This window comes from Pyrgilauda ruficollis, unplaced genomic scaffold, assembly GCF_017590135.1.
Source record: "Pyrgilauda ruficollis isolate IOZ18807 unplaced genomic scaffold, ASM1759013v1 scaffold25, whole genome shotgun sequence".
In the NCBI taxonomy this organism is placed as follows: domain Eukaryota; kingdom Metazoa; phylum Chordata; class Aves; order Passeriformes; family Passeridae; genus Pyrgilauda; species Pyrgilauda ruficollis.
In genome coordinates, this window is record NW_024523822.1 from 10805235 (window position 1) to 10818769 (window position 13535).

At 34.2% G+C, this 13535-nt stretch overlaps 1 protein-coding gene across 2 annotated transcripts in view; it reads left to right on the forward strand.

The window, feature by feature from the left end:
- ZFPM2 (zinc finger protein, FOG family member 2) overlaps window positions 1-13535 on the forward strand; it is a 309239-nt gene that overhangs the window by 66030 nt on the left and 229674 nt on the right. For both annotated transcript variants that reach the window (XM_041470882.1, XM_041470883.1), the window contains one exon: window positions 8505-8606. In XM_041470882.1, the coding sequence (XP_041326816.1) occupies window positions 8505-8606 (102 nt within the window). The remainder of the gene's footprint in view (window positions 1-8504; window positions 8607-13535) is intronic.

Sequence of the window (13535 nt, forward strand, 5' to 3'; positions counted from 1 at the left end):
GTTTTTTTTTCTCCCCCCCCCCCCCCCCCCCCCCCAATTCACTAGAGAGCATGTACAAAAAGTACAAGATTTTCTATTCTGTAATTTTTTTATTTACTGCTAACCCATGTTTAAACGTGTCAGGCCATATTTTCAGTCCTGCTTAAACCTATGTAGGCATTAAAATCAACTTTAGTTAGATAAAAATTTGACCTAATTTAAACAAGAAAACCCTTCTTCTAATCAAGACATTGAATAATTGGTCATCAAGCAGAAAATTTTATCTCAAAAAGAAACTAGAAAGCTATTTTTCTAGAAATAAATACATAGATCCAAGTAGAAAATGTTATTTTAACTGTACAGAATTAAAAAGTGCAAGGAACACTTAAACAGATTACTCAACTTTAAGCAGTTTATCAAAGCAACTCCAGCCTTTTCAGTCAGCACATTTTGGTTTTCTTAAGAACAATGAAATTCTGAATTCTATCTCAGCTAGGGATATAATTCACGAAGGGATTATTGGTTACAACAAGTAGTGTAATGTCCTCTTTCTAGAAAGTCACAAAACTTGAACTTGGAATTACTTAAATTAGAGGTCAAATTTGACAGAATATGAATTGCAAATTAATAGGGACAATCATCTTTAAAACATGGGATGCACAAATGACAAATTTCACCACATGTTCTTAGTTCAGGTGTACTGTACATCTGTTTCTAATTTTGTTTATAATGAAGGTCCATTTTGTCTCTTTCTGTCTTATTTGGTGGCCCTGACACAGAAATTCTGAATATTTTTGAAGAGTTCTAAGACATGGCTGAAAAAATTCTTGTCAAACCGTGCCTAAAAAGCAGACTTACTCACAGGTTGTGTACTATATGGGTATATTTGAAGTAATTTAACTCTGAAAGGATCAGTAAAAATAAATAAAGCAAATGCCACAATTATGTCATCATTGGATAAATATTGATAAGACAAATATTATTGCTGGATAGAGAAAAAGAAGCACGAATTTTTGGCTGCTAATTCTTTTTCTGGGGTTTGACTCGCAGAAGCCTAGACTGGTTTTGAAATCATGTGTAATACAACATGTATGTGGGAACACACCTGTAGTGATAGGGAATTGGTTGCTTTTGATATTGAACCGTCTGGAGGGTTGATTATGTCAAATAAAAAGATTCAGTTGTTTTCAACAAAGTAAATTAAGATTTCACTGTGTAGGAACAGGTACCTATTGCTACTGTTTATGTAGCCATGTGTGGAAGTCACATAAAAACTGGATTCGTATATGGTAGTGATTCCAGCTGCAAAGTGTAGAATGAGGTGTTCTTGGCTGGATGAAGAATTCTTACAGGAGATTGAATATTCTGCAGTAGAGATGGAACAGTATTGTTATATAATTAAATTGAAAAATGAACGTGCAGAAGAGCCTTCAAACTTAGAGTTTGAAACCTGTTAGAATTTTTCTGAAGCAATCTCTCTGTTGTGCTGCAGGCTGGCTTAGAATCTCATGGATTGTTGATTTCCATTGAAATAATTTTTTGAAAATTTTATTAAGCAACAGTCTTTATTTGTGGCATGTAAATATCTTTTAAAATGTGCTTCTGCTGCTTTTCTAATCAAGTGCTTAGAGCTATGTAGTTTGAACCCCAGGCTAGTACTTGCATATGTCTAATAGAGTTCTTGTATTTGAAGTTTTAATGGGGAAAGATTGAAAAGATGTGAGACTTTTTTGCTTTTTTTTTTAATTGATAGAAGCTCTTGAGTAGCCAGCATATCTGAATGATGCTCATTTGTAGCATGGGTGTTTAGAGTTTCTCCCTAAAAATTAGAATATATATATATATATATATATATACACACACACACACACACACACATACACATATGCGTATATATATTTAAAATCCATTAATAAAAAGAAAGCCAGGAATACAATTTAGAGACCTCTTTCACTGTTCTGCAGGAAATACATTTGAATGAGTGATCCTTGTCTTGAAAGGACTTCAAAAGCAAACAGTGGCGATAATGAGAACATATCAAACATGTAGAGAAAGAGGAAGGCCAGACTCAGTCTAGATGAATGTGCTGCACAGCAGTGTCTTGTCCCAGGAGAAAAGTGCTGTAGCTGAAATAGTTAGAAATAATTGACACTGCTTTTTAACATGTTCACTGTGCTGAAATGTAATGTGTCAAGATGTCATTTTATTAAACAAAGTGGTGATTTTAATAGGAACCAAAATAGTTTCATACCACTGTTTTGGAGAGCTAACAGCTTGCACATATGTGGGCACTTGCCAACACCTGAATATTCACAGACCAATACTAAAAATTAGGGAAAGAGACAATGCACTATTTCTGAGACTTGCTGGACAAATAATTCTGAGAGAGCTTAGGGCAAATGGAAACATAGTTATTTCAAATGAGGTTTATCCCAGGAGAAATTATGATTGTTAATCAGCATGACAGAAAACAATAATTGCTTGCAAAGAAGCAAAGTATTGAGGTGATTAATATAATCTGAAATAAAATGCAGTAGATTAACTTGTTCAAGTGCTGGTTTCTTTCAGGTATGTTGATCATATAAGGGCCAGATTTTGCTCATACTTTCTGTATTTGTCGAGTAGGGTGTCTCAGTTGATTTTTATGGGCTTCGCTGAAATTATTTCTGATATATATCAGATTAATTGATAACAGTCTGGTAGTGATAGCACCAGATCTCTTCCTCTGTCTCTCTATCTCTCTATCCTTGCCAGACTTGTAGAGTAAATCCATTTGCATGGCACTGTACCCACTATAGTTGTTTATTTTGTCCTTTTATCATTTGGCAAATATGAAAAAGTGTGGAAATATCTCTCTGATATTTTTTAGTATCCTTATTCTCACAGTTCTATTACCATTCCAAAAACTTATATATATATATATATATATTTGCATTATTTTATACCCAGAATTATTTATATTTGCAGAAACCTGGATTGCCACTACAATTACAGTTAAATAGATACATAGGATACTTTAAAAAGAGATAATCCACAAGAAGGTTAGTTAAGGCCTATTAGATTTCATTGGTATTCTTAAGAATAGTGTGTACTGCTAAAAAGTATGTTACATTGAATGAATTAAGAATTTGTATTTTAAGTTGTATATGGTTTATTTCAAAGTTACTGAGTATGGCTTTTGAAGAGAGGTTCCTGGCACCAATCCTCAGCTTACAGTGTGTTTCTTAGGATTCAAGAGCGGGATTATCAATTTGTGTAAGCTCTGTTACTGGTTGCAGGCATTGAGATAAAGCAAATAACAAAGGGCAGTTTTTGATTGCTGATCTATGGTGTCTGAAGCTCTGGCATCTAGTTCGTATGTATAGTCTCAGAATCCTTGTTTGGTTGGATCTGGAATTACTGCCACTGCAGACTGTGGCAGAAAGGGGCAGGCCCCCTTCCCCTTCACAGCTAGTCACTCTGGTCTGTCACCATCCATGAGGTTATGTCCTTGCCAAGTGAAAATATACAGTGAGTGACTCCCCAAGTCTTTGCATTGTATCTCTTCTCTTTTGGCAATACAGAGTGCTACAGTGTTTGCAGCTATTCCTGTACTGATTTATGATAATTGAGAAGTGATGTTTCACTCTGAACAGCTGATGGGGATGTTAACAATTTGAGTTTACATTTATGCTGCCAGGAAGAGGGAAAACAAACTGAATTTCAAACTTTTATTGTTCTCTCGCTCTAATAGAAGCTGCTGTGTGCTTTTTGTGACTGGTACAGTCCTTCACCCAAAGCTATTTTGTCTGGTGATAAAACCATGAGTGTATGAAGCTTGCGCGTTTTTCATCTCTTTTATGACCTTATCTTTTGTGAGCGGCTCCTGTGAAGGTATCCTAACTATAGGAAGCACCTGGTAAACATACATGATATCTATGCCCTGATAAGCAGTTGTGAACAAGAAAGTAGATCTGTCAGTTCTGAACTGTTCATTGTTAAAAATACTTTGTTGATTTAGCTGATTGCAAAATACATTATAGAGTGCCTAACAGCTGCTATAACCTTCCTAGTCAAGAAAGTTCAATAGTAATATTGTATGAGACTTTCTGTAAGAGCCTAGTACTGATAGGAACAACATGGATTAAAACAGCAGGATTGAGAAGAACTGCTAACCCATGTGCTTCTTTAAAATACCACAACTACTTGTGGTACAAGCTGATTAAGTACAAATTGGGAAGTCTTTAATTTGTTAAAAAGATTAAAGTGAAATTACTTGTTAATATTCAAGTCTCCCTTTTCCTACTTGTAAGTGTTGTCAGAGAAGTTAGAGTTCTCTCTCTCGTGCTTCTGGTAATATGTCTCTTTCACAGTCTTCAGATTTCATGACCAACTTTACTACCTTGAACTACACTGAATTGTCTATTGGATAAACATTAGGCCATTTAAAACACATGAAAAAAACTTGAACTGTTTTTGAATGCTGTCAAGATGAAGGTCAAGATGAAAATCTATCCACATTGCATATTGAAGTTATTTGAATAAGACGGGTTTTTTTCCTCTTAGTTAAGCAGTATTTAGTGTATTCAGCATTTCAGCATACGTCAGAGATTTGTTTCCCCCAACTTTAGCTGACTAAAGATAGGTTCCGAGTCTAAGCTGTGTGTTTAAGAGGATGATTCATTTCAGCTCTTTCAGACACCAAGAGGGGTCTCATATCTCAGGCATCCTAGAATAGGATAAGTCACTCAGGAGGTTTCTTTCTTCCCTGCCTAGGGAAGGAGTGTCTACATAAGTAGTCTGGACTAGCTTAACTTTCAGGCATCTAAGGTTAGAGGTGATGAGTTCTGCCCAAAGTATAACTTCAATACCAAGTATAGAGAAGTAGTGGAAATTCCAGTAGATTTACTTGACTCATGACTGAACATAGTTTATGGTATTATGTGTGCTTACTCATAAAAGTATTTTTTCATGCAATGGTCATTTAAAGGACAAAATTCTCTTACCAGGCTTGGTTGCTAAGAAGCAACTGCCTAAACCTGCTTAAATAGAAGCAGGTTTTGGTTCATTTTAGAGTACTTAGACCACTCTTTGATGTTGATGGCAAAAAGTTATTTATCCTTTATCTTAACGATAAAGTGTAATTGAGCAGCAATGTAAAAGTGTGAGAATACCCAAAATAATGGGATTAGAAAGGAATCAACAAGTTACTAGCAAACGGGTAGCATATGTAGGCAAAAAGGATTTGATTGGACATGGAAGAAATAAATAATTAATATCTTGGATCCAGTTAAATGTCTGCACCTGTAAATTGAAGAAACATGTAATCAGTTGGAAAATAAATATAAAAAATAGTGTTATTGAGAGACTGAAAAGTAGTCAGTGACTGAACAGAAAGAGTAAACAATGGAAAGAAAATAAATTCTGAAAGGAAATAAACTCCTTTGTGCTAAACAAATGTTAGTAGCTAAAATAGCTTTAAGTATGGGGAAAGAAAAGGAAAAAAGCTTGAGGGATGTGCTTTGTTATCAGCTCTTCTGCTAAGCTTCCTTTTGGGTTTTTAAGGTTGCAGTGTCTCCAGCACCAAATGGATTGTCTTGGTTGCACATTTCAATCTGACATTGATGCTCAGCTGAGCCTGGGATAGGCTTCACTCCCTGGTGGGTTTGGAAATTGACAGTAATGTACCATTTGTTGGTTTCACTAGCAGACTGGAGTAGTGTGGGGGAACAGGAGAAATCAGTGTGGTGATATTTCAGGTGTGTAATGCATGCACTTGGCAGTTGGGAATAATAGAAAATATCAATGAAAAAAATTGAGAATACTTCTAGATGCAAAGCAAAGTTTTCCTTAATGTAAATTCTATATGTTTTATCTACTCTATTTGCACAAGACATGCATCAATTATTTAAAACTTGACTCTGAAAACCATGTAACACTCTACTTCTTGAAACACTGAAAAAGCAAGTTAATAGAAATTTAAATCATCTACTAACATACATTTTCAGATTTTTCCTCATCTTCCAGATACTTAATTGCTGTGTACTATAGTTTTTGTACCTTACCTGTTGTTCTGTCCTTTTGCTTCTCAGCCCAATCTTTTCACTTAACTTTGTCTTTTTTAATGCTAATAGTTTCATTTGTTTACATTCTGGTTAGTTGCACTGACTGGAAGAATGCTGAAATTTGCAAGCTAACACCAGCTTGGCATATATTATAACCTTTAAGAATTTAGTATTTTGGAGGTTCAATTGTCCAATTATCTGTGCTTCTTTTTTGTCTAAAAGAATTACTATTTCTAGATTTTGCTGTTATTGTCCTGATTTAGTACATACAGCTCTGTTATATACAGTGGAAGAAAAACATTTGCATTCTATACGAAGAACATTCTAAGAACTGTCTGTGTTGGTTATACATCTTGAGTTAGAAAGCAAGAATTGCCCTTGCTGTGTATTGCTTTCCAACATTTTCAAGAAAACTAGCATTGATCATGCCAGGTCTGAACTTAGGAAAAATTTATTTTGTGTCTCCACTGAAAGACAAATTTTTGCTGCTTTAAGTTGCTATGAATATAGAAAAATGAAGGTAAAGTTTTCAAATATGTTCTTCAGTCCACCCAAGGAAAGCAGAGGTCTGATTACTACAAAGTAACTGTACAAATGCTAATTCAAAATAGGCTGGTTGCTTAAAAACAAATAATTGCTAAAACTGCTTAGCAGAAACTTGACAGCTTTTGCAGCACATGAGTATATTTAGGACTTTCTTCTGAAAGATAACTTCAGGTTGAACTGAAGCATGTGAACTTCAAATGACTGGCTACTGTTATACAGTCAATTTAACACAAAAATTGTACTTGATATTTGTGTTGTATTCAAGTTTTATTTTACACACTACAAATGCACATGAATATTCTGGACTCTGTTTTTAGTACCACAGGCTCACTGAACTATAGTTTTGTAATCAAACTCTGGAGTGATTATAGTATTGTGTTTGTGTGAGTAGTAGTTTATCAGGCTCCTAGACTTCATATTTGAAAAGTTGTGTTTTATGAATGCTAGGAAGAATGTGTTATTATGAGAGTTTATGTGTGCACATGAAGTTAATACTTTATAGTGTTTGTATATAATCATGTACTTGAAAACTCTGGGTCACAATCTTATCTGGTATAAATATAGCTCCAGCGATAACGTATGGGGATCTGGCATAGTTTGTTGTAATCACATTTCTTTACCTATGTTGCTAATTAAAGCTTTTGTTATCATGAGTGGTGAAAAAAATTACAAGTTACTGCTTAATTGCTGTGCTTTTTGCTCCTTCTTGGTCTCCTGTTGTTAAATCAACAAAGGGTCTGATTTTTCAGTTTGTAAAATACGCAGTATTTGTTTTTCTAGTGCTGTGACTTTTTTTGTGGGAGATCATTTTTTAACAAGTGTCCTTCAAGTTTGATAAAAAAAATTAAACCATAATCAGTCCTATTTGACTGAAGTAGTTAATTTTGTAGATTTTTTTTCTTTCAATTCTTCTTAGTGTCTTCTTATGCATGAGTTCCTTGGATAGGTCAGTATTTAAAAAAAAAAAAAAATCTACAAATGAGTAAAATCCAGACCTGGAAAAGCCTTTAGAGATGTCACTTAATGTGTTACTATGGCCAGAGTGTGTTGTGTTAATACCTTCATCTTCAATGTAGTTTACATAGTACTTATTTCAAAGTATTTTGGCATGGAGCTTGCCTAGTGTACTTGTTTACCTGCAATAGGTAAACTGCCCTTTTAACAAGCAGTTCTTCAAATAAAAATTAAATGGTCATCTCTAAAAATGTAACCTTATCATAATTTTGTGTATGTCCTGTATATGACCTTGTTGAGGATAGTAACAGAAGGCAGACAGACATTTTCTGGCAGCTCTTCTGGATGGTGAAAATCCGAAAATTCATCAGAAATGTAGCATTTCTTTAAATAAAGCTTGCTAGGGAGAAAAGTACTTTAGGAACCTGCTGGTATATTATGACTCTAAGGGCAAATTCCTTAAATGCTGTAATACCATAGATTAGCTTTTCACTAGTTTTGTGAAAAAGCAAAACATTTAGTGGACCATATTTTTGTTCTGAGTGTCATTTATTTGCAGCACATAAGGAACATTCAGGTGTCAATTCAAGAAAACCCATAATTGAAAGCAGATGTTCCTGGGAGGGTCGCAAGCTGATTTCTTTCTCTCCTTTGTACATGCAGACTCAGTGACTTTATGTGCTTTGTTTTGCAGAATTAGGTGCAAGTTGTGATTCTGTTTCTTAACCATATGGAGTAAACACTATTTTCCAAGATTTTCTCTCCATGGAACTGGAAGTACTGAGTACTCAGGGCTTCTTTGAGTCTGTGGGAATTCACAAATGTTTGCACGTCTAATATTTTTTTTTCATTTTCTCTCTGTTTATAGACATGCATATGTTGTCACTTAGGCATTTAAGCAGTTGTTTGGATATTATATGAGCTTTGCTTTAAAGTCACTATTGGAATATGTCAATACTGTATTTTTTGATTATTTTTCAGGCAATGAAGAGGGCATCCAGGAGGCAGCAGAATCTGATGGCGATGCAAGGTCAGAGAAACCAGGGCAGATTGCTGTGGAGACTGAAGATTGGGATGGGCCAGGTAGGGAGAAACAACTACTGAAAGCCAAGAGAAATTTTCTGAACTAGACTTCAATATTTGTTAATTTCATTATTTTGGTAGATTGTTGTGCTTTGCATTTATTTTTAGTGGACTGTCTCTTTTATGATCCTTTGGGTTCCGGGATATTGACAGGTAAGTACTAAGATGACATTCTTGAGTTAAAAAACAATGGCTTTTGTTACACCATTTTATAAGTTGTTCAACATAAAATGCCTTATGTACTTGTTTGATGTAAAGAAAAATTTTCTTGCTGCTTAGAATTTTAGGATTAAAATTTTTCAATAAGTTCTTTCATGACTGAATTAAGGGAGAAGCACTACAGCTCTGTTTTCTAAGGTCAGAAGGTCTCTTCTCAAGTTTTGTGCCAACATTTAGCAACATGTTTAGCTTAACAAATAGGTGTGATGTCTACTAACATTTTCAAGGAGCTTTTTTTACCTGTTTGAGCCTGATAGAAATCATTTAGCATACCTGGTCATTGGTTTCAGTGGAAAGAGAAACTCAGATTGCAGTCAATGAAGTGTTAGAACTTCACATTAAAACAGTAATTCAGGGTAACATTTTCTGCTATGTAAGTGAAGATGGTGCAAGCATAACATTGCTAAGATGTAATGGTAATATGGCAATACTTTCAAGTATCTGTTCAATATAAATATGTAAAACCTCTCTTGTGCTGTAAAAGTACCTAAGGCAAAGGGGTAAATTGTATTTCTCAATTAGGCAATTCTGCAGTTGAATGCAGTGTTTTCATGGGCATGGACTTGGGAATAGGCCTTAAAAATCCATTATATTGACCATAATTTAATAAAACTGTTGCAAAATGTGGATCTGAAGCCAAACATGCTTTAGCAATAGCTGTATCTCTTATGGAAATTTTCCCTCAAAAGGATGAGCACATCAGAAGAGAGTTCCAGAACCATTCTATCAATAATTTATAAAGCAATAATAATATTTCATTAGAAAAATTCCTATATTTCAATCACATTTTCATCCTTGCTTGATTTTGCAAATTACTGTATGCTCTTCATGAAGAGAAGAACAAAACTAATGGCAATTTTCTGAAACCAGTAGCTGGAAAATACAATGCAAACAAAAATGAAGACATAGTAGATCTAATTATTATGATATCATTTAAAATGTTTTTCATGATAATACACAAAGAATTTGATATTCTATATAAAGCACTAATGGTGTTATATCACGCTACTGTACATGTAAAATAATGCAAAATGTATATGTGGATGCAGCAGAATGGCCTTTTCTAGCTGCATAGCAGATTTAAAGGTTGTCAGTATTTACCATATGGCTTATTTTTAATTTCATTATAAATTAAGTCTATCTGAAATTTGTAATTTTTTGTTGTGCATTTTTGTGTATTTCAGCATATTTGAATGTGCATTTTGTGACCTGTTACTGTTTTTTATATTTGCTACCTTATTCAGGAGTTTCTGAGATCTTTTCTGACACTGTGGAGCAAAAGGAGATCTTTTAATTTTGTTGGGAAAAAATTCAGTTAAACAGTAGGATGAGTGTACTTTTGGTGATATTTAATGATGGCTTTGACATGGGATAAGATGGAAAGCAAAGCTGAGTGTGGAAAAATTTCTTTTGACTTCAGAAAACTGATGACCACCTGATATAGATGTATCAGCATCTATATTTTATTTAAATATTGATTCTTTACAAGGGTATAGTACATATGAAAAAAGGAATGGATATATAACACATCCCATACTCTACATCACACATGAAATGAAGTTGGTTACTATTGACATGGAAAAAGAAGCAATCAAGAAGATCCTTTTCAACCATGCAGTACAAAGATAACATTTTCAAGTGTTTTGGAAAAAACCAAAACAACAAAGCATGAAATATTTTGCTTATTTAGGAGCATATTTTAGTGCAGCACAAACAGAGCCATCAAAAACTTTGATTCAGAAAATTTACCAGCTGTCAATAGACAGCCTCAAAGGGCAGATGATGATCAGTTCTTTGTTGTCTGAGCTGCCTCTGGTCTCCTTAGCTTCTCTGGTAAGGAAAGTTCCATCTCTGAGAGGTGGAGCCTCTCAGAATCCAACAAATGTGTTCTGCATGAGGCAAGTTGCTGTCAACTGATAATGTGAACTGTGACAACTCAGGAATTTATATAAATAGTAGAGCTGTTTTGTTATTTTAATATTTTATGTCTTTTTTTAGCACTAAGGGAACATAGTGTGACTTTCAGAGCCAGTACTTGTCAGGAACTGAAAAATTAAGCTTCTGGCATTAATTAGAGTTTTATTTTGTTTGAAAATTTGGATTGTCCACATACATTCTTAAGTCTTTGTAATTAGAAATTTCTTTGAAAAAAAAAGTAAAGTTAAATGTGCTGTAGCTTCAAAGAATGTCTGCTGAAGCAATATCTCAGATCAGACTCTTGTGACCTTCACTGACCATCAAGGAATTTCAGAGATACTGCCTACTCTATGTAACCACTTTGACGGTTACCTGAATGTTTTTCAACTACCCTCACTTTTAACTGTTCTTATCTTCAATTGTTAAAAATTCCTGTTCAGTGAAACTGCTCTGAAATAATGGAAACTTAGGTCAATAGACTGTGAACACACATTGATCCTTTTTCTGTTATAGCCAACAGCAAAAGTCCAAGGAATAGAAAGCAAGAACAGCAAGACGGGGTTTAAATGCATTTTATGTAAAAAGACTTAGTTTTTAAATGTGAAATCAGAGGTCTTTTTATGGTCTTTTATCTTCTGTTTGCCTTGGTACATGGAGTTACATAGTTCTGTAGCTTTGTATTATTGTTAGGATGTCAGCGCATGTGAGGGCAGTGCTTTAAGACAAAACAAGCAGAAAGATCTCCTACATGGGTTCTGCAGATCAGCCATCATATTAGAGAATATGATCATTCTGGTTTCTACTGAATGTGTGTTTCATGCTTCCATAGCAGAACTTCCTTAAAATCTCTGAAAATTTTAGTTACTGGGCACCTCAATTAAAATGTTATTAAGCCAAATGTAAGGAAGTGATATATCCAATGGCATCTTGAAAGATAAACTGTTTATAGATTTGGAAATGAATGCTTGTTAATCATTATTCAGTGGTCATGCTTGCAGTGGTGGATACAAGTTCAGTCCACCAGACTTGTCATTGTAAGAGACAGCAAATATGAACTCTGTCAAAAAGGAGAAAAGGTTTGAATTCAGAATTATGAATTACAATTTGGAAGAGTTTAAGAAGAATTTCTAGACTTTCCAAGAGCTAAAATAAAAATGAAGGCAATGTTGATAATGCCTAGAAGATAATTTAGAAAAAAAACAACCAGAAAAATCCAAGGGGACGTGACCAGATGCTAGGAGCTGTAATCTGAGGCTAAAAGAAAAAAAAAAAAAAAAAAAAAAAAGAAAGGAAAGGAAAGGAAAAAAAACCCTAAAAATCTGTCAATAGCTTCATTAATAACAGTAAGATGACATTTTAAAATGTGGTAAGAAAAAAATAATTAGAAAATTGGTATTGATCTATTATAAGTCATGACTCAATAGTTAGAGGGGACAGGTAAAAAGGTAAAGTAATTATTTCTAGTCTGCTTAAAACATTTGTGCTGGAAATCCTATTTGATTGTGTGCGATGACTGTACTTCTGTACTAGGTAATTTAAGGAATGTGATGGTTTGAGTTTAACTTTTTTAGGACCCAGCTCTAGTGATAAACTTCAGTTCCAAAGAGGTTTTGATATGATTTCTCAAATGTGTTCAAAACCAGTAAAAGTTGGTGTGTGTAGTGACAGACCTGTCCACATGGCAGTGGTCCCACTGGAAATAAGGGGATAAGTACTGTAAGATGCTTCTGTTAAGAGGGGGTTATTTAGAATGCCAATATGTATAGGTTTATAGAAAAAAATGTCCTGTAAAACCAACATAATATGTAATGTGAGCTAAAGTATATTTAGTTTTTTGTAGTATATTTTAAATTTTTAAAAGTGCTGAATAATGGGTAGATATTGCTATTGGCAGACCTGAATAACTTGCTCTGTTAGCTGCAGAAATATTTTGGTTTCAGAGTAATTATAAAGTTATGAGCTTATGAGAAGGTAAATAAATAATTTCATAGAATTGTTACAGTTGTAAAAGATCTGTAGGAGCATCAGAAAGCAGGGTCTCTGAAAATGTCTTAAAATTCAGTGAACTGGGGTTGAGCCCAAAGGGAGGGTTATGGCTAAAGGGTGTGTTTGGCTTCTCGGATTACCTTGCTTGTCTGGTCAGCAGTCTTGTTTGATGCTGAAACAGGGTTCTGTATTCTGTGGTCATACCTCAAGAATGATGTTAAAATTTGTAACAGGTTTAGAGAAGAGCCACTAGAAAGTTGAAAAGACTGGTATTATGGAAAAGTCTAGGTCCTTTCCCTATTTATTTTATCAAAGATATATTAAAGTTGTATTAAAGGGCAATCTGATTGCAAACTACTTTAAATTCAGAGCGAAAATCTGATAACAATGGCCACCTCTTTCTAGCAAAGTATCAGAGGATTAAATGGATGTTGAAGCTCCAAAGTTGCAGGCAGAAAGAATGGATTTTAGTGCTTAGAAAGTCATTATTGAAACATTTTATGAAAAGTCACTTATCTGTCATTAGAAATATTTGCATTCAGGAGGAGATACTTTCCTAAAGAACATGATCAAGTTCTGTGGCAAACACTGGACTTTAAAAATGAGATAGATTTCACTGGGGAAGAAATTAGACTGACTGACCATGATAATTCCTTGTAACTAAAATGCAATTAATAAATGAGAATGCTATCTATTGCTTTTATAAATATTGCACTATTTGGGTGCACTTATAATGAATAAGTACAAGCAGGTCTCATATAAACTATTCCTAATTTTTATTTCTTCAGTAACTGTTTACTAAAACTA